At 49.1% G+C, this 22,500-nt stretch overlaps 1 protein-coding gene and 1 gene segment (V, D, J or C); one reads left to right on the forward strand and one right to left on the reverse strand.

The window, feature by feature from the left end:
* LOC144497618 (zinc-binding protein A33-like) overlaps positions 1–2,783 on the reverse strand; it is a 30,752-nt gene extending 27,969 nt beyond the window's left edge. Inside the window, exon 1 of the mRNA XM_078219059.1 lies at positions 2,693–2,783. Within this exon, the coding sequence (XP_078075185.1) occupies positions 2,693–2,783 (91 nt within the window). The remainder of the gene's footprint in view (positions 1–2,692) is intronic.
* A 1,543-nt stretch (positions 2,784–4,326) lies between these two features.
* On the forward strand, positions 4,327–21,257 carry LOC144496754 (Ig heavy chain C region-like). The segment is given in 6 exon segments: positions 4,327–4,576; positions 8,975–9,352; positions 12,237–12,554; positions 14,775–15,095; positions 16,385–16,703; positions 21,045–21,257. Coding segments are annotated over 6 exon segments (1,377 nt in total).
* Positions 21,258–22,500: the final 1,243 nt, after the last annotated feature.

Consider the following 22,500-nt stretch of genomic DNA (forward strand, 5'->3'; position numbering starts at 1 on the left):
TATTCCTTCGATTCTGTTTTTATTTAACTAATGAGCATTGTGGGTAAATCAATATTGTCAAAAAGGCTCCAGATAATGTCGCAATAGCTGCAGTTTGTACAGCAATTTTCTTCAGAGCTCACAGTCATGTTATCAAAGAATATTTGGTGCCAATGAGCTTAGACAGAGAGAAAGAGAGAGACTGAGTTTTATTTTGCAGGGAGAGAGTTGTGATGGGGTTTAAGGATGGAATTGAGGACTCCAGAATCCAGGCAGCTGAAGGCACGGCTGCCAGCGGTGGAGCGATTAAGATTGGGAATGCAGGAGACTTGAATGAGTGCAGATGTTGCGCGGGGTTATGGAGCTGGAAGAGATTACAGACATGGGGAGGTGGACGGAGGGACAGGCGAGGCCGGGGAGGCATTTGCAAACAATGGGGAGAATTTTACAATCACGGTGCGGAATTTTCTGTTCCCCGCACCGCGAGAGATATAGAAAGAGATAGAGAATCTGGTGAACTGGTGCAGCGACAATAATCTCTCCCTCAATGTCAACAAAATGAAGGAGATTGTCATCGACTTCAGGAAGCTCAGTGGAGAACATGCCCCTGTCTACATCAATGGAGATGAAGTAGAAATGGTCGAGAGCTTCTGATTTCTAGGTGTCCAGATCACCAACAACCTATCCTGGTCCCCCCATGCTGACACTCTAGTTAAGAAAGTCCACCAATGCCTCTACTTTCTCAGAAGACTAAGGAAATTTGGTGTGTCTATTACAACTCTCACCAACATTTACAGATGCACCATAGAAAGCATTCTTTCTGGTTGTATCACAGCTTGGTATGGCTCCTGCTCTGTCCAAGACCGCAAGAAACTACAAAGGGTCGTGAATGTAGCCCAGTCCATCACACAAACCAGCCTCCCATCCATTGACTCTGTCTACACTTCCTGCCGCCTCGGAAGAATAATTAAGGACCCCACGCCCCGGACATACTCTCTTCCACATTCTTCCGTCGGGAAAAAGATACAAAAGTCTGAGGTCACGTACCAACCGACTCAAGAACAGCTTCTTCCCTGCTGCTGTCAGACTTTTGAATGGACCTACCTCGCACTAAGTTGATCTTTCTCCACACCCTAGCTATAACTGGCACACTACATTCTGCACTCTCTCCTTTCCTTCTCTATGAATGGTATGCTTTGTCTGTATAGCGCGCAAGAAACAATACTTTTCACTGTATGATAATACATGTGACAATAATAAATCAAATCAAATCAGTGATCAGGCTGAGGTGAGAACTCAGGCGTAGAGCTTGCAGGCTGATTATTGAGCACACGGTGCAGGAGGAATCGGGCATCTGGATGGGCAAATCCGGCTCCAGTGTGCCACGGGTCTTGCGAGTGAATGCAGGAGATTTACTTTTATTAATTTGTGGGACGTGGGCGTCGCTGGCTGGGCCAGCATTCATTGCACATCCCTAATTACCCCTGAGAAGGTGGTGGTGAGCTGCCTTCTTGAATCGCTGCGCTCCATGTTCTGTGGGTTGACCCACAATGCCGTTAGGGAGGGGCCTTAAAGGCAGCATCATGGCACAGGCGTCCTGGACCCTGCCATCGCCAACTTCCAGCAGTGGTCCCCTTACACAGCGGGTGGTTGGGAGGACCACACCGTGACACGTTAAACATCCACAGACCCTGTCCATTAGGTCCTGGAGATCCGACAGGAAGGAGGTGTAATTCCCAGCCCCTCCGGGAGATTGTATCTCCATAAACACTTTGACGCAATAGTATGCCATAGGCTGTTTTGTCCCATTGAGGTCCCCATAGGCTGCCCGGAATGGGCCTGTTGTGAAGGAGCCTCAGCACCAGCCAGTGTCACCTTCAATGTGACAGACAGCGAGTGGCCCCCAGCACTGCTAAGCCTGTGAGGATCTCATGTAGTGAAAGCCTGATTAACTTATTTATGTATTTCTTTATTCGTCACAAGTCGGCTTACATTAACACCATAATGAAGTTACTGTGAAAATCCCCTAGTCGCCACACTCCGGCGCCTGTTCAGGGACACTGAGGGAGAATTTAGCACGGCCAATGCACCTAACCAGCACATCTTTCAGAATGTGGGAGGAAACCAGAGCACCCGGAGAAAACCCACGCAGACACGGGGAGAATGTGCAGACTCCACACAGACAGTGACCCAAGCCGAGAATTGAACCTGGGTCCCTGGCGCTGTGAGGCAGCAGTGCTAACCACTCTGCAACCATACCTGAGTCACTGTACTCAGGTATTGGGTACTGCTCGGTTTCGGGTAGTTAGGAGAGGCAATGGCCAAGTGGTATTATCACTGGACTATTAATCCAGAAACTCAACTAATCTTCTGGGACCCGGGTTCGAATCCCGCCACGGCAGATTTTGAATTCAATTTTTAAAAAACTAGAATTTGGAAATTACTGACGACCATGAAACACTTGTCGATTGTCAGAAAAACCCATCTGGTTCACTAATGTCCTTTAGGGAAGGAAATCTGCCGTCCTTACCTGGCCTGGCCCACATGTGACTCCAGAGCCACAGCAATGTGGTTGACTCTCAACTGCCCTCTAAGGGAAACTAGGGATGGGCAATAAATGCTGGCCAGCCGGCGACGCCCATGTCCCACAAATGAATAAAAAAAACTATATTCCTGCCTGTTTACCCCCAGGGCAGTATAAGTTAATCTTCACCTCCGTCAAGGGTTTCTGGGATCCTCCTGACCCTCGGAGTCGGTGCTACTCTGTCCCCTTCCTGAGGAACCACAGCTTCCTGAGCCTCCATGTTCCCTTCTTCCTCTTACCCTCCTCCTCCACCTTCCTGGAGTCTGTGTTCCCCACTGAGAGCATAATGTGTATCTGTCTCAGAGATGTCTCACCCTTCCCCCTGCGTAATCGACTGGAAAATAATCATTCACAAGAGCTCTCTGAATCAGAGGAGAATCCTCCATCACACAAACCAGCCTCCCATCCATTGACTCTGTCTACACTTCCTGCTGCCTCGGCAAAGCAGCCAGCATAATTAAGGACCCCACACACCCCGGACATTCTCTCTTCCACATTCTTCCATCGGGAAAAAGATACAAAAGTCTGAGATCACGTACCAACTGACTCAAGAACAGCTTCTTCCCTGCTGTTGTCAGACTTTTGAATGGACCTACCTTATATTAAGTTGATCTTTCTCTACACCCGAGCTATGACTGACTACATTCTGCACTCTCTCCTTTCCTTCTCCCCTATGTACTCTATAAATGGTATGTTTTGTCTGTATAGCGCGCAAGAAACAATACTTTTCACTGTATCCCGACAATAATAAATCAAATCAAATCAAACCAAATCAAAATCAAATCCAATCCAATCGAATCCAATTAAAATCAAATCAAATCAAAACAAAATCAAATCAAAATCCAATCCAATCCAATCAAAATCAAAATCAAAATCAAAATCAAATCAAACCAAATCAAAATCAAAATCCAATCCAATCCAATCAAAATCAAAATCAAAATCAAAATCAAATCAAATCAAAATCAAATCAAAATCCAATCCAATCCAATCAAATCAATTCCAACCAAATCAAAATCAAATCAACTCAAATCAACTCAAATCAAATCAAATCAAATCAACTCAAATCAAATCAAATCAAATCCTGATGAAACAATATCCAAAAGGTTCCACTGCTCACTCACATGGGCAGTTCCTGCAGTTAATGAAGTGTTAACTATGAAACTGAGACTCTGGTCTCAGCTGCAGTTTAAAAACCGGCTCAAACAAACTCTTCTATTAAACAACAGATTCTCTGCCCATTGTAATCCTGACTCTGAAGGTGTATTATTGTCTGATGACAGGATTGGAGCAGTAAGTTGGGGTCTCAATGACATTACGTTGCCTTCCTCAATTTCCATTGGAAGAACTCAGGCGACTTTCTGACTCTCTGACCAGCCGCGGACTGGCCTGTCGCAAACCGGCATCAGAAACAGTGCCTGACACCACACAGCCCACAGCATGCACTGCCAAACGGCGAACACTTTGAACCGCCATGGGAATCGGAGCGGGCGAGGGGCGGACCATGGGAAGGTCCTCAGGTGGGATTTTACGGTTTGCGGGGTGAGAGAGGCCGCGAAATTCCGCCCGATTCCCATCTGGGAAGCGCATTGTTCGGGACAGCGGATATCATTCGATGAAGGGGCCAGGTTTCAGAAAGAAATTTTCCATCTGCTGTACGGGGTAACATTGGCTTATTTATGCAGTGCTTCAAAAGTGAAAGATTAACCTGTACAGGCGGCTGTTGCAATCAGTGGATCACACTGGGCCGGGGGGGGGGGGGGGGGTGGGGTGGGGTGGGAGCGTACATGACGGCAGGTCAGCATTTAGCAGTCTCCTGCCTTACTTCCAGCCCAGGCACTGAGCCAGTCAGAGGCGACCAGATGCCCCTCAATCAGCTCGACTGGGCCTAACATCCAAACCAGAGTGCGGGCAGCGGAGTGGCGCGGCATTCGCAGAGGAAACCCACGTCTCCCAGATTCAGCTGCGAGGCTCGGAAAATGTGGCAAGCGTGGCTCTTGCTCGCAACCCATGCCGGTACGGTGCTGCCCGTTTTGGTGTTGTTTTCCTCCCCTCCTTCCCCACCCTCCCCTGCCTTTCCTCCTCTGCCTGTCTCGAAGTAAAGGGGGTCACAGTGGAGACGAGGGAAATCGGAGTGATTCTCCTCCCACTGTTCAGAGGCAGCCTCACATCCATTGACTCTGTCTACACTTCCCGCTGCCTCGGCAAAGCAGCCGGCATAATTAAGGACCCCACGTACCCCGGACATTCTCTCTTCCACCTTCTTCTGTCGGGAAAAATATACAAAAGTCTGAGGTCACGTACCAACCGACTCAAGAACAGCTTCTTCCCTGCTGCTGTCAGACGTTCGAATGGACCTACCTCGCATTAAGTTGATCTTTCTCTACACCCTAGCTATGACTGTCACACTACATTCTGCACTCTCTCGTACCCTTCTCTATGAACGCTAATACATCTGACAATAAGAAATCAAATCAAATCTGATCAAGGAGTTGAATGGAGGCTCGCTGCTGTGAGTTAGAATCTGGACTCTCATCCTTCCTGCTGTTTTCACCCACTTTTCCCGACAGATTCTAGTCTATTTTTCCAAAGAGAGTTGGACAATTACCTGAAGAGGTTATGCTTCACTTGTACAGGGTATTGGTGAGACCACATCTGGACTACTGTGTACTGTGTCGGTCACCTTATAGAGTCACGCAGTGCAGAAGAGGCCCTTCGGCCCATCAACACGACACGTGAGAAACACCTGACCTCCCACCCAATCCCAGCACTTGGCCCGTCGCCCTGAATGTTATGATATACCAAGTGCTGATCCAGGTATTTTTTTAAAGGATGTGAGGCATCCCGCCTCTCCCAGGCAGCGCATTCCAGACCCTCACCACCCTCTGGGGAAAAAGGTTTTTCCTCACATGCCCCCAAACCTCCTGCCCCTCACCGTGAACCTATGTCCCCTCTTGACTGACCCTTCAACTCAGGCGGAACAGCTGCTCCTTTATAGAATCATAGAATCCCTACAGTGCAGAAGGAGGCCATTTGGCCCATCGAGTCTGCACCGACCACAATCCACCCAGACCCTATCCCCGCAACCCTCAGTTACTCTGCCAATCCCCCTAACACTAGGGCCAATCTATCATGGCCAATCAACCTAACTCACACATCTTTGGACTGTGGGAGGAAACCGGAGCACCCGGAGGATAGACTGTTACTATCCCAGTCTACATTCGATTAAGTCCCCATTGTAAGCACTCTACAATTCTTGCACATTCTGTAATGTCCTTGCAGATTTGTTCTCTGTCGTGCTCACTGCCTGCTAGACTATGGAATACACCCAGATGCTCCTTAACTCGAACCAGAGGGATTATGGGCGGGACTTCCCGGCTGCACTCGCCCCAAAACCGGAAAATCCCGCCCGAGGTCAATGAACCTTTGTATGGTCCCCCCCCTCCCCCCGCGCCCCCCCCTCCCCCCGCGCCCCCCCCTCCCCCCGCGCCCCCCCCTCCCCCCACGCCCCCCCCTCCCCCGCCCCCCCCCCCCCCCCCCCCGCCTGCTACACTTCTCATGGCGGACACAATGGGGCAACTCCACCCCTGTATGTTTGACTTCTTTAGGAGTGTAAGCTTTTCCTTCAGCAACACTGACACCTCTCCGTCTCTCGTTCCTTCTCGACCTCTCCTTGTGCCCAGGGATATTTCATAGTCTTGTCCTTCTTTAGAACCCGGTCTCCATTATAACCACACCACCTTATCTCCATGTGGCTCTCTGAGCCTGTGACTTACTGACCTTAATTCCCGCAGCCCGTGCATTCACATCACAGACGGTAAACCTCATTTCAACTGTATTTCACTCCATCTTACTCTGACCCCACCTAACACCTCACTCTTTCCGCCGTCTGTCTCTCCCAACTTACTGATTTGATTTGACTTGATTGATTATTGTCACATGTATTAGAATACAGTGAAAAGTATTGTTTCTTGCACGCTATACAAAGCATACCGTTCATAGAGAAGGAAAGGAGAGAATGCAGAGTGTAGTGTTACACTCATAGCTAGGGTGTAGAGAAACAAACAAAGAACAAGAACAAAGAACAGTACAGCACAGGAAACAGGCCCTTCGGCCCTCCAAGCCTGTGCCGCTCCTTGGTCCAACTAGACCAATCGTTTGTATCCCTCCATTCCCAGGCTGCTCATGTGACTATCCAGGTAAGTCTTAAACGATGTCAGCGTGCCTGCCTCCACCACCCTACTTGGCAGCGCATTCCAGGCCCCCACCACCCTCTGTGTAAAAAATGTCCCTCTGATGTCGGAGTTATACTTCGCCCCTCTCAGCTTGAGCCCGTGACCCCTCGTGATCGTCACCTCCGACCTGGGAAAAAGCTTCCCACTGTTCACCCTATCTATACCCTTCATAATCTTGTATACCTCTATTAGATCTCCCCTCATTCTCCGTCTTTCCAAAGAGAACAACCCCAGTCTACCCAATCTCTCCTCATAGCTAAGACCCTCCATACCAGGTAACATCCTGGTAAACCTTCTCTGCAGTCTCTCCAATGCCTCCATGTCCTTCTGGTAGTGCGGCGACCAGAACTGGATGCAGTACTCCAAATGTGGCCTAACCAGCGTTCTATACAGCTGCATCATCAGACTCCAGCTTTTATACTCTATACCCCGTCCTATAAAGGCAAGCATACCATATGCCTTCTTCACCACCTTCTCCACCTGTGTTGCCACCTTCAAGGATTTGTGGACTTGCACACCTAGGTCCCTCTGTGTTTCTATACTCCTGATGACTCTGCCATTTATTGTATAACTCCTCCCTACATTATTTCTTCCAAAATGCATCACTTCGCATTTATCCGGATTAAACTCCATCTGCCACCTCTCCGCCCAATTTTCCAGCCTATCTATATCCTGCTGTTTTGCCCGACAATGCTCTTCGCTATCCGCAATTCCAGCCATCTTCGTGTCATCCGCAAACTTGCTGATGACACCAGTTACACCTTCTTCCAAATCATTTATATATATCACAAATAGCAGATCAATAGAAAGATCGACTTTATGCGCGGTAAGTCCATTCAAAAGTCTGACAGCAGCAGGGAAGGAGCTGTTCTTGAGTCGGTTGGTAAGTGACCTCAGACTTTTGTATCTTTTTCCCGATGGAAGAAGGTAGAAGAGAGAATGTCTGGGGTGCGTGGGGTCCTTGATTATGCTGGCTGCTCTTCCAAGGCAGCGGGAAGTGTAGACAGAGTCAATGGATGGGAGACTGGTTCTTCCTCTCCGATTTTGCCTCCTGGTTCTCACACCTCTGCCAGGTTTGTGGGGCCGCTACCCAGTAATGTGACCAAATGGCCCTGCCGGGGAACTTGGTCTTGGCTTTGTCTATGTGCAACCTGCCTGAATTAACCAGATCCCATCTCCCAGCGGACAGGTTATCCGTCCTGTACCAGCTCCCCAGCCTGCATCTGCTCCATCCACCTATTCCTACACTTACCAGTGCTCAGTACTGGGAGTAATCCAGAGATTCTGAGATCCTACTTGGTAGCTTCTACTCTGGCTTCAGAAACCCATGCCTCTCTCTGTGTCTTCATTGGCTGTAAAGCACTTTGACACATCATAAGGTGCTCTGGTTTCCTCCCACACTCCAAAGATGTGCAGGTTAGGTGGATTGGCCATGCTAAATTGTCCCTTAATGTCCAAAGATGTGCAGGTTAGGTGGATTGGCCATGCTAAATTGTCCCTTAGTGTCCAAAGATGTGCGGGTTAGGTGGATTGGCCATGCTAAATTGCCCCTTAGTGTCCCAAGACGTGTAAGTTTGGTGGATTGGCCATGCTAAGTTGCCCCTTAGCATCCAAAGATGTGCGGGTTAGGTGGATTGGCCATGCTAAGTTACCCCTTAGTGTCCCAAGATGTGTAGGTTCGGTGGATTGGCCATGGTAAATTGCCCCTTAGCATCCAAAGATGTGCGGGTTAGGTGGATTGGCCATGATGAAGTGTCCCCTAGTGACCGCAGATGTGTGGGTTAGGTGGATTGGCCATGCAGAATACCCCTTAGTATCCAAAGATGTGCGGGTTAGGTGGATTGGCTCTGATGAAGTGTCCCCTAGTGACCAAAGATGTGCGGGTTAGGTGGATTGGCCATGCTAAATTGCCCCTTAGTGTCCAAAGATGTGTGGGCTAGTGGGTTGGCCATGCTAAATGTGCAGAGTTACAGGGGTAGCGTGGGAGTGTGGGCCTGGATAAGATGTTATTTCGGAGGGTCAATGCAGACTCGATGGGCCGAATGGCCTCCTTCTGCACTGTAGGGATTCTATGGATTTATTTCAGAACAAGTCACTGTGTTAAAAATAACTGTCCTTCTTGCTGTGTTGCCAGTGATCTTGAAGCTTTTCCCCCCTCCTGTTGATGATTTGTCCACAGGTCTTGTTGCCGCTGACGACACTCTCTACATATCGCCCATATCCCTGACTCACTGGGAGAACGAGACAGTGACGCTGAACTGCTTCACTTCCAGGACCCTGGACAACTATTACTTCATCTGGGGCTCTGCCAAACCAGGGGATCTGATGATCTCCTGGATCCTTTACTGGACCCCGGGATCCAGTGCTGCGCTCTACCCTTCCGTTGTGACTGAGCGATTCATCGGCACAAAGGACTGGACCAGTAAGAAATTCTCCCTGACCATCCAGGGCCTTCGGAAGGAGGATTCGGCCAGATATTACTGCGGCAGCTCCAACACCTATTTCCCATTCAGCACTGATTGGAGTGGCTGTGGAGTTACTCTCAATGTCAAAGCCGGTAGGTTTCCAGCCTCATCTCCCTATTCCTATCCATCTTGCTGTCCAAACCTGTATGTCTTAACCTCTGTGGCAAATAAAGACACATCGACTTTAAATACTTCAACACACTTTCCTTTATTCTGTAACTACAGTAAATACTTGCAATGCAAAAACCAAATTCTCACGAGCTGTTACTTTACTTAAGGTTGATTTCCACTTGAAATTAAAACCTGGCCAGGATTTTGTTGTCACATGGAATCAGCCCTTTGTTCTCTTGTCCTTCTAGATGTTGTCTCTCCTTGTAAGCTTGGTTCTTCACACTGCCTTTCTGACCAAGCTCTCTGTGTTAGCAGAGTTAAAACTCCAAACGTTCCTTGGTAGCCAGCCAATGAATTGATCAGAAACCCCAATTGCATGTTCGATTTGGCCAATCGAATACAGCCAGAATAATGTCATCAGTCACTCCAGACCCCATCATACATCGGCCCCTTAAATACATATTGTTTCCATTTCAATGCTCAGATAAGGAAGACTGTCTCCAAGAGTCTATACAGAACTCATCCCTGCCAAGGACAGCTGTTAACTCTGACACCTTCTGTCCTTTGACGAATTCCAGACCGCAAGAAATCCCAGCACAGTGAAAAATAACTTTAACCAAAAAAATCAGGTTTTCTCAATTGAAGATCTTCCAGCAGATTGAAAGTTAAAGATCCATTCAGCCACAAGCTGACAGCAATCCGGCACGTGGGGAGATGGGGCACAGAGTGATAATCGCAGTAGGATAGGATACCAGCGCTCGGTAGTCAGACCAGTGCTCTGGGACACGGGTTCAAATCTCACCGCGGACACTGGTGGAATTTAAATCCCATTCATAAATTCTGGAAATGATGAAACTAGTCCCAGGAACAATGGCAATAAAAACATTATCTGTTGTCATACCGACCCAGAGTGATCTTATAGCGGTCTATAAAATAATGAGAGGCATAGATCAGCTAGACAGTCAACTAGCATGCTGCCGGGAATTGGTGGTTTGAGTTATAAGGAGAGGTTGGATGGACTGGGGCTTCTTTCTCTGGAGTGCAGCAGGCTGAGGGGTGATCTTATAGAGGTCTACAAAATAATGAGGGGCACAGATCAGATAGATAGTCAATATCTTTTTCCAAAGGTAGGGGAGTCTAAAACTAGAGGGCATAGGTTTAAGGTGAGAGGGGAGAGATACAAAAGGGTCCAGAGGGCAATTTTTTCACACAGAGAGTGGTGAGTGTCTGGAACGAGCTGCCAGAGGCAGTAGTAGAGGCGGGTACAATTTTGTCTTTAAAAAAGCATTTAGACAGTTACATGGGTAAGATGGGTATAGAGAGATATGGGCCAAAGGTGGGCAGTTGGGACTAGCTTAGTGGTTAAAAACTGGGTGGCATGGAGAAGTTGGGCCGAAGGGCCTGTTTCCATGCAGTGAACCTCTGTGGCCAATATTTTCGCTCAGTCGAGGCTCGAACAATTCCACCCGAGGCCAATGCAGAATTCCGCTCTCTGAGCTGCGCTCCCCGATTCTGGGGCAGGCGAATCGTGGAGCGCAGCTCACAGAGGGTTTCAACTGAGGCAAGGCTGGGTAGGCCGGCCTAGATACTACCTGGCCCAATGTAAAACCCCAGAGAGCTTGGGGTGGTTGATAACCGGCTGGAAAGTCCTCTCGAGCCTGCTCTGTCATTCCTGTAGATCACCGTAATATCCCCATAAACCTTGAGAAATCCATCAATCTCAGTCTCAATCAGACTCAATGACTGAACCTCCACAACTCCCAGGATAGAGAATCCCACACATTCACCACCCTCTGGGTGAAGAAATTTCTCCTCACCTCAGTTCTAAAAGGTTTAAACTTTATCCTCAAACTATGACCCCCTAGTTCTGGACTCCCCACCATCAGGAACATTCTTTCTGAATCTACCCTGTCTAACCCTGTTAGAATTTTATAAGTTTCTATGAGATCCCCTCTCTTCTAAACTCCAGTGAATATAATCCTAACTGACTTAGTCTCTCCTCATATGACAGACCTGCCATCCCAGGAATCAGTGTGGTAAACCTTCACTGTACTCCCTCTATAGCAAGGACATCCTTCCTCAGATAAGGACACCAAAACTGCACACAATACTCCAGGTGTGACCTCACCAACGCCCTGTACAATTGCAGCAAAACATCCCTATCCCGATACTCAAATCCTCTCACCATGAAAGGCCAACATACCATTTGCCTTTTTTACTGCCTGCTGTACCTGCGTGCTTACGAGGACTCCAAGGTCTGGCTGAGTATCCATCTCTCTCAACTGACACCCATTCCTAATATTGCTCCCAAAGTGGATAACCTGACATTTCGCCACATTATATTTGCCACATTTGCCCCACTTGCATGTTAGCTTTCTGTAAGTCATGAACAAGGAAGCCAGCTCTCTTCCTGTCCCTATTTGAAGCGATGTAACGAAGTACAGCTAATGCATTCACCCCCAAAGCTGTCGGGAGAACCCAGATATAATGGATGGAATTTTACAGTCCCGTCACTTAAGAGCAGAAGAACTCGGAGCAGGAGTCGACGTCTGGCCCCTCGAGCCTGCTCCGCCACTCAATAAGATCATAGCTGATCTTTTCGTGGACTCAGCTCCACTTACCCACCTGCTCACCATACACTGAGGTCCTGGAAAATGCAGCGAGGCCTTCAGCGGGACTGGAAGACCCCTGCTTGCAGAAAGGGGCTGGAAAATTCCACCCAATGTGCTAATCCGTTCCGATCTTTGGATCCCGAACACGAGAGATCGATGCGAGCTGGGGGCAGTAATTTTATGTTGTCTATCTTTGTCCTGGGTTGTGTTTCCACGCCTGTTGGTTCAGCTCCAGTTGTTGTTTCCATTCCAGCTCCCTCGCCGTCTCCCCCTCTGGTTTACTTCCACAATCCGCACCCCGAGGATATCTTCCAGAGGAAGAACGTCTCGCTGCTGTGTGTGGCCGAGGACTTCTTCCCGGCTGAACTCACCATCTCCTGGCGTGTGAACGGTGAGCTGGTCCATGCGGGGGTCTCCCCATCTCCCTCCCTATTGGCTGACAACGGCACCTACTCGAAGATCAGCAAACTGACCATCGAGACGTCTGATTGGATCAGAGGTTCTATCGTCAGCTGCAAAGTATCGCATGAAACGTTATCCTCGCCAATAACCAAGCACGTCAGTAACACCGGTACGTTTACATCGAGTCGCTTCTTAAGGAGCTATTCTGGGGTAGAAAGTCAGAATGAGAGGACTAACCTCCCAGGAGAGAAAGAAACAATTTGGACCAATATCCTCGTTTCTCCATTTCACCGTTCCTTCTGGGTTCCCAATATCGGTTCTGCTGATTACAATTGGCTGATTCCAATTCCGTCCCCACCCCCAGCACCCCCTTACCCCTGCACATCACCAACCCCCCACTCCCACCATCCTCAACCCTCCCCCCCTCCCCCACCACCCCCGTTCTACCCAAGGTGGTTTCCAACCGCGTTGGGCCTCTTTCTGGCAACACGGTGGCACAGTGGTTAGCACTGCTGCCTCACAGTGCCAGGCACCCGGGTTCAATTCCTGGCTTGGCTCACTGTCTGTGTGGAGTTTGCACATTCTCCCCGTGTCTGTGTGGGTTTCCTCCCACAGTCTGAAAGACGTGCTGGTTGGGTGCATTGGCCGTGCTAAATTCTCCCTCAGTGTCCCTGAACAGGCACCGGAGTGTGGCAACTGGAGGATTTTCACAGTAACTTCATTGCAGTGTTAATGTAAGCCTACTTGTGACCCTAATAAATAAACTTCCCTCCTTTGCTCATTCTGGAACTAGAATGCCTGCGAAGAATACATTCATCAGGACAAAGTAGCCCCACAAACACCCACTCCCTCCACCACCGACGCACAGTGACAGCCGTGTGTACCATCTACAAGATGCACTGCAGCAACTCACCAAGGTTCCTTAGGCAGCACCTTCCAAACCCATGACCACTTCCATCTAGAAGGACAAGGGCAGCAGATACATGGGAATACCACCACCTGGAGGTTCCCCTCCAAGTCACTCACCATCCCGACTTGGAAATATATCGGCCATTCCTTCACTGTCGCTGGGTCAAAGTCCTGGAGCTCCCTCCCTAACAGCACTGTGGGTGTACCTACACCTCAGGGACTTCAGCGGGTTCGAGAAGGCAGCTCACCACCACCTTCTCAAGGGGCAATTAGGGATGGGCAATAAATACTGGCCTAGCCAGCGACACCCACATCCCGTAAATTAATAAAGCAAGAACACTGTCTCACCGAGAGTGATCACTCGCTGTTTGCCTGGGTTTGGAGTCCCAGATACTGGATTTGTTGCAGGAACAAGCCGATTCTCGAATGCAATGCTTGCTGAGTGGCTAAAATTCAATCCTCCAGAGGTGTTGGGGCAGGGGAGGGGATGGGGATGGTGGGGTGGAGGGGAGAGGGTGGGATTGGGACGGGAGGGGGTGGGGTTGGGGAGGAGAGAAGGGGGAGGGGTTGGTGGAGGGGAGGGGGTGGGGTAGGTTGGGGGATGGGGTTGTGGGGGTTCAGGAGTGGGGAGAGGGGGTGGGGTTGTGGTGGGGGTGGAGTTGTAGGGAGGTGGGGTTGTGGGGGGGAGGGCGTAGGGTTGTGGGGGTTGGGAGGGGTGGGGGGAGGGGGTTTGTGGGGGGATGTGGGGGTGGGTTTACAGAATGGGGGAAGGGGGAGGTGGTAACTTGATCTTTCAATGTCAGTGCAGTATCAGAAGGAGGTCCCATGTGGCGCAGTGGGTTAGTGTCCCTGCCTCTGAGCCAGAAGCTCCGGGTTCGAGTCCCACCCCAGGACTGGACGGCCGAGGAAGGTGCGATCATAACGCGGCCAAACAGGTCGAGTGTCAACCAGCAAATCCTTCCAAACAGGCCACTGGCTGGGGGTGAGAGCGGGAGAGATTCCTGGTCAACCATGTTTGATGTGGAATGGCGCCCCTCAAGCTATAAACCCCCTGGCAACAGACTAGTGACCTGTCCTGGGAATAACTAGCTATGGAAACAGAGGAAAGTCTGCCTTAGTGCACCACTAGGTGCAGGAAGAGAAGCAACAATATTGAGTGACCAGGTGAGATCAGATGGATCGCTCCTGATGTCAATACAGTTGCAATGTTAATGGAAACCTAGTTGGGAAACGGCCCTGAATGTGCTCAATAAGAGGCCACTTGAGGTGTTCAACTATCGGCAAGAGTGGGTGACACCTGCTGGGAATCTCAATATGAATCACCTGGGACTTTGATGGTGGGTAATAGTGCGCGGGGTCAGAAAGCAGTGACAGTGATGGCTTCCTACGTGCGAGTATCCGGATGGTATTTGGTCCCACTCACCAGGACGCGATGTTGCTTTGACCTCTTGAGTTGACACTGTTTGTGATTGGTCTGCAGAGCGGTATCCAATGGAGCCAGCGCTTTACGTCATAGCCCCGACCTTTGAGGAAATTGACATGACGGCGAAGGCGACCCTTGTCTGCCTGGCGGCCGGGTTTTACCCGATGGGCATTGCTTTCCGTTGGTTCATCGATGGAAGCCCCGTGGTCGACAACGTGAAGAGCTTCCCGTCGATTCTAAACCTGAATGGGACCTACAGTGCGCAGAGCAAGCTCACATCCAGTGCACCGAAATGGAACCAGGGCTCCGTCTACTCCTGCGAGATTCAACACATGTCGGCCCCTGATGGGATCGTTCAAACAATCAATAAAACCCTGGGTAGGATTACTCTGCCGCAGCAACACCTCTCACTGGCACAGCCTGACGTAATCTCACCATGTGTTTATAAACTGGGGGGAATGAACTGGAGATAACAACAGTCATAGAATCGCTAGATATCCATACTCTGTCCGCCTGTTACACATCCCACATCATATCAGTGCACGGTCCGCCTGTTACACACCACGCCTCATATCAATACATTGTCCGCCTGTTATACACCCTACCTCATATCAGTGCACTGTCCGCCTGTTACACACCTCATATCAATGCATTGTCCACCTGTTATACATCCCACCTCATATCAGTGCATTGTCCGCCTGTTACACACCCCACCTCATATCAGTGCACTGTCCGCCTGTTATACATCCTACCTCATATCAGTGCACTGTCCGCCTGTTATACATCCTACCTCATATCAGTGCACTGTCCGCCTGTTATACATCCTACCTCATATCAGTGCACTGTCCGCCTGTTACACACCTCATATCAATGCATTGTCCACCTGTTATACATCCCACCTCATATCAGTGCATTGTCCGCCTGTTACACACCCCACCTCATATCAGTGCATTGTCCGCCTGTTACACACCCCACCTCATATCAGTGCACTGTCCGCCTGTTATACATCCTACCTCATATCAGTGCACTGTCCGCCTGTTATACATCCCACCTCATATCAGTGCAATGTCTTCCTGTTATACATCCCACCTCATATCAGTGCACTGTCCGCCTGTTATACATCCCACCTCATATCAGTGCACTGTCCGCCTGTTACATATCCCACCTCATATCAGTGCACTGTCCGCCTGTTACACATCCCACCTCATATCAGTGCACTGTCCGCCTGTTATACATCCCACCTCATATCAGTGCACTGTCCGCCTGTTACATATCCCACCTCATATCAGTGCACTTTCTGCCTGTTACACACCCCACCTCATATCAGCGCATTGTCCGCCTGTTACACATCCCACCCATATCAGTGCATTGTCCGCCTGTTGCACATCCCACCTTGTAGTTCTATATTCACCGCCTGTTATCCATGTGCTACAACTGATGTTTCACTCCGCTGCTCTCAGTGGAATTGGGTGGGGGTCTATAAGGGGTGGTCAATGTGATCTTTCCCTGTCTTACCTCCCTATCCTCTCGCTGAATCCATTGTCTTGTGCGTAAGATTCCCAGCCTCTCAATAAAAACAGCCTCCGATTCTAAAGCCGCACTGATGGCTCTGAACAGCTGGATGGATGTTATCTGTTGACAAAGTCTTTTATCTGTACTTTGAACAGAACTTGTCCTCCGCCAACCGACGATAACGCCCATCAAGATTCAGTCCGGAGATTCTCGACTCCAGCAGACAGTGACTCTGGCGTGTTTTGTCTCAGGGTTTTACCCGGCTGACATCTACGTCAGCTGGAGAACAGAGCGGGGATTACAGGTGCTGGGAGGCGTGACGGACTTCCCAGTGGTGCAGGACACGAGTGGGACATACAGCACTGTGAGCCAGATGACCATCGCCCTTTCCGAGGTGGATCACACGCTAACGTACATGTGTGTGGTCGGACATGAGTCTCTCACATTCCCAATTGAGAAATGGTTTCAGATCAGGTAAACTCTGCAATTTGTCCTGTCCCATAAACTTAAAATCCACTGGTTAATTGCCACGTACGAGAGACGGCGCTGTAGTGGTATTGTCACTGGGCTATTGATCCACAGACCCAGGGTAACGCTCTCGGGATCCGCATTCGAATCCCGCCACGGCAGATGGTGAAATTTGAATTTACTAAAATCTGGAATTTAAAAAGTCCAATGAAACCATTGTTGATTGTTGGAAAAACCCATCTGCTTCACTAATGTCCTTTAGGGAAGGAAATCTGCCATTCTTACCCCAACTAGCCGTCTGTGTAAAGTTTACACGTTCTCTGCGTGTCTGCATGGGTTTCCTCCGGGTGCTCTGGTTTCCTCCCACAGTCCGAAAGCTGGTTAGGTGGATTGGCCGTGCTAAATTGACCCTTAGTGTCAGGGGGATTAGCAGGGTAAATATGTGGGGTTGTATGTGGGCGGCACGGTAGCACAGTGGTTAGCACTGCTGCTTCACAGCTCCAGGGACCTGGGTTCGATTCCCGGCTCGGGTCACTGTCTGTGTGGAGTTTGCACATTCTCCTCGTGTCTGCGTGGGTTTCCTCCGGATGCTCCGGTTTCCTCCCACAGTCCAAAGATGTGCGGGTTAGGTTGATTGGCCATGCTAAAAATTGCCCTTAGTGTCCTGAGATGCGTAGGTTGGAGGGATTAGCGGGTAGATATGGGGGTAGGGCCTGGGTGGGATTGTGGTCAGTGCAGACTCGATGGGCCGAATGGCCTCTTTCTGTACTGTAGGGTTTCTATGATTTCTACAACAAAGTTTATGAAGTTTATTTATGAGTATCACAAGTAGGCTTACATTAACACTGCAATGAAGTTACTATGAAAATCCTCTAGTCGCCACACTCCGGCGCCTGTTTGGGTACACTGAGGGAGAATTTAGCACGGCCAATGCACCTAACCAGCACGTCTTAACCAACATTGAGTTTAAAAATTGGCAAGTCATGTTGCAGCTTTATAGAACCTTAGTTAGGCCACACTTGGAATATAGTGTTCAATTCTGGTCGCCACATGACCAGAAGGATGTGGAGCTTTGGAGAGGGTACAGAAAAGATTTACCAGGATGTTGCCTGGCATGGAGGGCATTAGCTATGAGGAGGGGTTGGAGAAACTTGGTTTGTTCTCACTAGAACAACGGAGGTTGAAGGGCGACCTGATAGAAGTCTACAAGATTATGATGAGCATGGACAGAGTGGATAGGCAGAAGCATTTTCCCAGGGTGGAAGAGTCAAGTACTAGGGAGCACAGGTTTAAGCTGCGAGGGGCAAGGTTTAAAGGAGACGTACAAGGCAAGTTTTTTACACAGAGGGTGGTGGGTGCCTGGAACTTGCTGTAGGGGGAGGTAGTTGAAGCAGATATGATAGTGACATTTAAGGGGCATCACTATGGGATGGGAATGGAGGGATATGGTCCCCGGAAGGGTCGGGGGTTTTAGTTCAGTAGGGCAGCATGGTCGGTGCAGGCTTGGAGGGCCGAAGGGCCTGTTCCTGTGCTGTAATTTTCTTTGTTCTTTGTCTTTCGGACTGTGGGAGGAAACCGGAGCACCCGAAGGAAACCCACGCAGATTCAGGGAGAACATGGAAACTCTGCACAGTCACCCAAGGCTGGATTTGAACCCGGATTCCTGTTGCTGTGAGGCAACAGTGCGAACCACTGTGCCACCATGCCACCCTAGGAATAGGGCCTGGGGTGGGTTTGTGGTCGGTGCAGACTCGATGGATTGAATGGCCTCCTTCTGCACTGTAGGGATTCTGTGAGTATGCGTGACTCCAGAGCCACAGCAATGTGGTTGACTCTGAACTGCCCTCTGAAATGGCCGAGCGCGACACTCAGTTCAAGGGCAACTAGGGATTGGCAGTAAATGTTGGCCCAGCCGGCGACGAATGAATAAAAAAGCCTGTCTACCAATCAGTACTTTTTTTGTCTTGTGGTAGCAACTTTTGAGATGGTTTGAAATTTGGTATTCTTGTGTTTGTCCTGATGAGTGCAAGATGAAAAGCTTCATCAGCAATATTGAAGAAAACGAATGTTGATGAGATGGGAGCATTAAATTTAAGTTTATTTAAAGTTTATTTTATTTATTAGTCACAAGTAGGCTTACATTAACACTGCAATGAAGTAACTGTGAAAATCCTCGAGTTGCTACACTCCGGCGCCTGCTCGGGTACTGAGGGAGAATTTAACATGGCCAATGCACCTAACCAGCACGTCTTTCACACTGTGGGAGGAAAGCAGAGCATCCGGAGGAAACCCACGCAGACACGGGGAGAACATGCAAACTCCACACAGACAGTGACGCGAGGCTGGAATCGAACCCGGGTCCCTGGCGCTGTGAGGCAGCAGTGCTAAGCACTGTTTGACCGGGTCCTTGGCGCTGTGAGGCAGCAGTGCTAACCACTGTTTGACCGGGTCCCTGGCGCTGTGAGACAGCAGTGCTAACCACTGTTTGACCGGGTCCCTGGAGCAGTGAGACAGCAGTGCTAACCACTGTATGACCGGGTCCCTGGAGCAGTGAGACAGCAGTGCTAACCACTGTTTGACTGAGTCCCTGGCACTGTGAGGCAGCAGTGCTAACCACTGTTTGACTGAGTCCCTGGCACTGTGAGGCAGCAGGGCTAACCACTGTTTGACTGAGTCCCTGGCACTGTGAGGCAGCAGGGCTAACCACTGTTTGACTGAGTCCCTGGCACTGTGAGGCAGCAGGGCTAACCACTGTTTGACTGAGTCCCTGGCGCTGTGAGGCAGCAGGGCTAACCACTGTTTGACTGAGTCCCTGGCACTGTGAGGCAGCAGGGCTAACCACTGTTTGACTGGGTCCCTGACGCAGTGAGACAGCAGGGCTAACCACTGTTTGACTGGGTCCCTGACGCAGTGAGACAGCAGGGCTAACCACTGTTTGACTGGGTCCCTGACGCAGTGAGACAGCAGTGCTAACCACTGTTTGACTGAGTCCCTGGCACTGTGAGGCAGCAGGGCTAACCACTGTTTGACCGGGTCCCTGGCGCTGTGAGGCAGCAGGGCTAACCACTGTTTGACCGGGTCCCTGGCGCTGTGAGGCAGCAGGGCTAACCACTGTTTGACCGGGTCCCTGGCACTGTGAGGCAGCAGGGCTAACCACTGTTTGACCGGGTCCCTGGCGCTGTGAGGCAGCAGGGCTAACCACTGTTTGACCGGGTCCCTGGCGCAGTGAGACAGCAGTGCTAACCACTGTTTGTCCGGGTCCCTAGTGCAGTGAGACAGCAGTGTTAACCACTGTTTGACCGGTTCCGAGGGAAACCTTGTCCTTTCAGTTTAAATTCAGTTTAAAATAGACCCTCCATTTTATAAAGCTGAACCCACTGGCACTTCATATCTTATTGGAGGGCTTCGATCTGGTGGCGCAGTGGGTAGCGTGCCTCCCTCTGAGTTCTGGCTTCAAATCTCACCTCAGGACTTGTTCTTTATTGGTTTGGGGATGCAGACATCATTGGCCAGGCCCGCATTTGTTGTTCGTCCCTAACTGCCCTTTGACTGAATTGTATTTCAGGGGCAATTAGGAGTCAACCATATTGCTGTGGCTCTGGAGTCACATGTAGGTCAGACCGGGTAAGGATGGCAGATTTCCTTTCCTAAAGGACATTTGTGACCCAGATGGGTTTTTATGACATTCGATGATGGTCATCATTAGACTTTTTTAAATTCCAGATTTAATTGAATTCCACTCTCACCATCTGCCATGGCGAGATTCGAACCCAGAGAAATTACTCTGCGTCTCTGAATTACTAGTCCAGTGACAATACTGCTGCTCCATCAGCTCCCCTACTCGCTGGTCAAGGAACGAGGGTTCATAACGCGGTCAAATAGGTTGAGTGTCAACCTGTAAAATCCTTCCAAAGATGCTAATGGCTGGTGGTAAGAGTGGGAGAGACTCCTGGTCAGCCATGTTTGATGTGGAGTGGCGCCCCTCAAGCTATAAACCCCCTGGCGACAGTCTAGTGATCTGTCCCGGGAACTGATAACCACTCCATCTGACGAAGGAGCTGTGGTCCGAAAGCTTATGGTATTTGCTACCAAATAAACCTGTTGGACTTTAACCTGGTGTTGTGAGACTTCTTACCGGGAACTACTAGCCATGGAAACAGAGGAAAGTCTGCCCTAGTGCACCGCTAGTTGCGGGAAGAGAATTGGGATTGTGGTGTTTTAATTATAATATTAATGCGTGACCCTTCCCCGTCAGTACATCCACACAGAAAGGCCCTAATCTCTCAATTTAATTCCGACAATCGGTCGTTTATGCATTTGCTAAATAAATTGTTTCTTCTCTTTTAGCTGACAAGAAGTCCAATTGGCTGAAACGTTCCACTCTTCCCCCAGGCACTGGGGCGACGGGCATCGTGGGAAACCATGATCTGGTTCCGATAGTCACCTGATGTGAAAATAATAACACTATTCCCCCCCTACCCCCGCTGTTGAGATTTTACTCAATATTATGTCATTAACATACGAACAACCGACCTCGAGGAATGTGAATTCATGTTAAAGAGGCAAGTATCAAATAAAGCTTCATACATCTCTGCGTAATTCCTTTCTTCAAAAACTCCAGATGCACAACCTCACTTTTCAAAATGCACCAATTAGCACAGAATGTAAAATCAATTGTAGATTGTGAACACAGCAGCTGGGCCCCATTGGAGGCAACATTATAAACAGCACAGCGGAGGAAGGGAAGAAACAAAATCCTGAGCAAGTGTTGAATGGTTTAATTTCTAATCACAATGATAATCTCCAACGTACTGACGCCCGTCCGTGCATTAATTATCAGATCATTCTGAGGCGCGGTTTTGATCATGGAGTGTATGATCTTACTGGGTTCTCATTTCTTCACTTTATCTTTATGTGTGCATTTGTGTGTATGCATGTTTTTATATGTTTGTGTGTGTATGTTTGTCTGTGTGCAGTGTTTGTGTGTATATGTGTGCATGTTTTTGTATGTGTGTGTTTCTGTGTGAATGTGTATGTGTGTGTTTCTTTGTGTTTGTGCATGTTTGTGTGCGTGTTTCTGTGTGAATGTGTGTGTGTGCTTTTTGTATGTTTGTATGTATGAGTTTTTGTGTTTGTTTCTGCGTATTTCTGTGTATGTGTTTGTGTGTGCGTGTTTCTGTGTATGTGTTTGTGTGTGTTTGTGTGTGCGTGCTTCTGTGTACGTGCTTGTGTGTGCTTGTGTGTGCGTGTTTCTGTGTGTGTGTTTGTGTGTGTGTGCGTATTTCTGTGTACGTGTTTGTGTATGTTTGTGTGTGTGTGTTTCTGTGTATGTGTTTGTGTGTGTGTGCGTATTTCTGTGTACGTGTTTGTGTATGTTTGTGTGTGTGTGTTTCTGTGTATGTGTTTGTGTGTGTGCGTATTTCTGTGTACGTGTCTGTGTGTTTCTGTGGGAATTTGCGTGCCTGCGTGTTTGTGTGCGTGTGTTTCTGTATGAATGTGTGTGTTTTTGTATGTTTGCGTGAGTTTTTGTGTTTCTGTGTGCGTGTTTGTGTGTGTTTGTGTGGTGCATGTTCCTGTATGAATGTGTGTTTGTGTGTGTGTTTCTGTATGGATATGCATGCGTGTTTGCGTGGTGTGTGTTTATGTCTGAATATGTGTGCATGTTTGTGTGTGTATTTCTGTAAGCGTGTTTGTGTGTGCGTGTTTCTGTATGCGTGTTTGTGCGTGTGTGTTAAATTAATTTAAATATTAACAAAAGAAAATAAAAATTAAACACAAGATCAAAGTTAAAATTAGCTTTCCA

The sequence above is a fragment of the Mustelus asterias genome, chromosome 8 (assembly GCF_964213995.1).
Source record: "Mustelus asterias chromosome 8, sMusAst1.hap1.1, whole genome shotgun sequence".
Taxonomy (NCBI): Eukaryota; Metazoa; Chordata; class Chondrichthyes; order Carcharhiniformes; family Triakidae; genus Mustelus; species Mustelus asterias.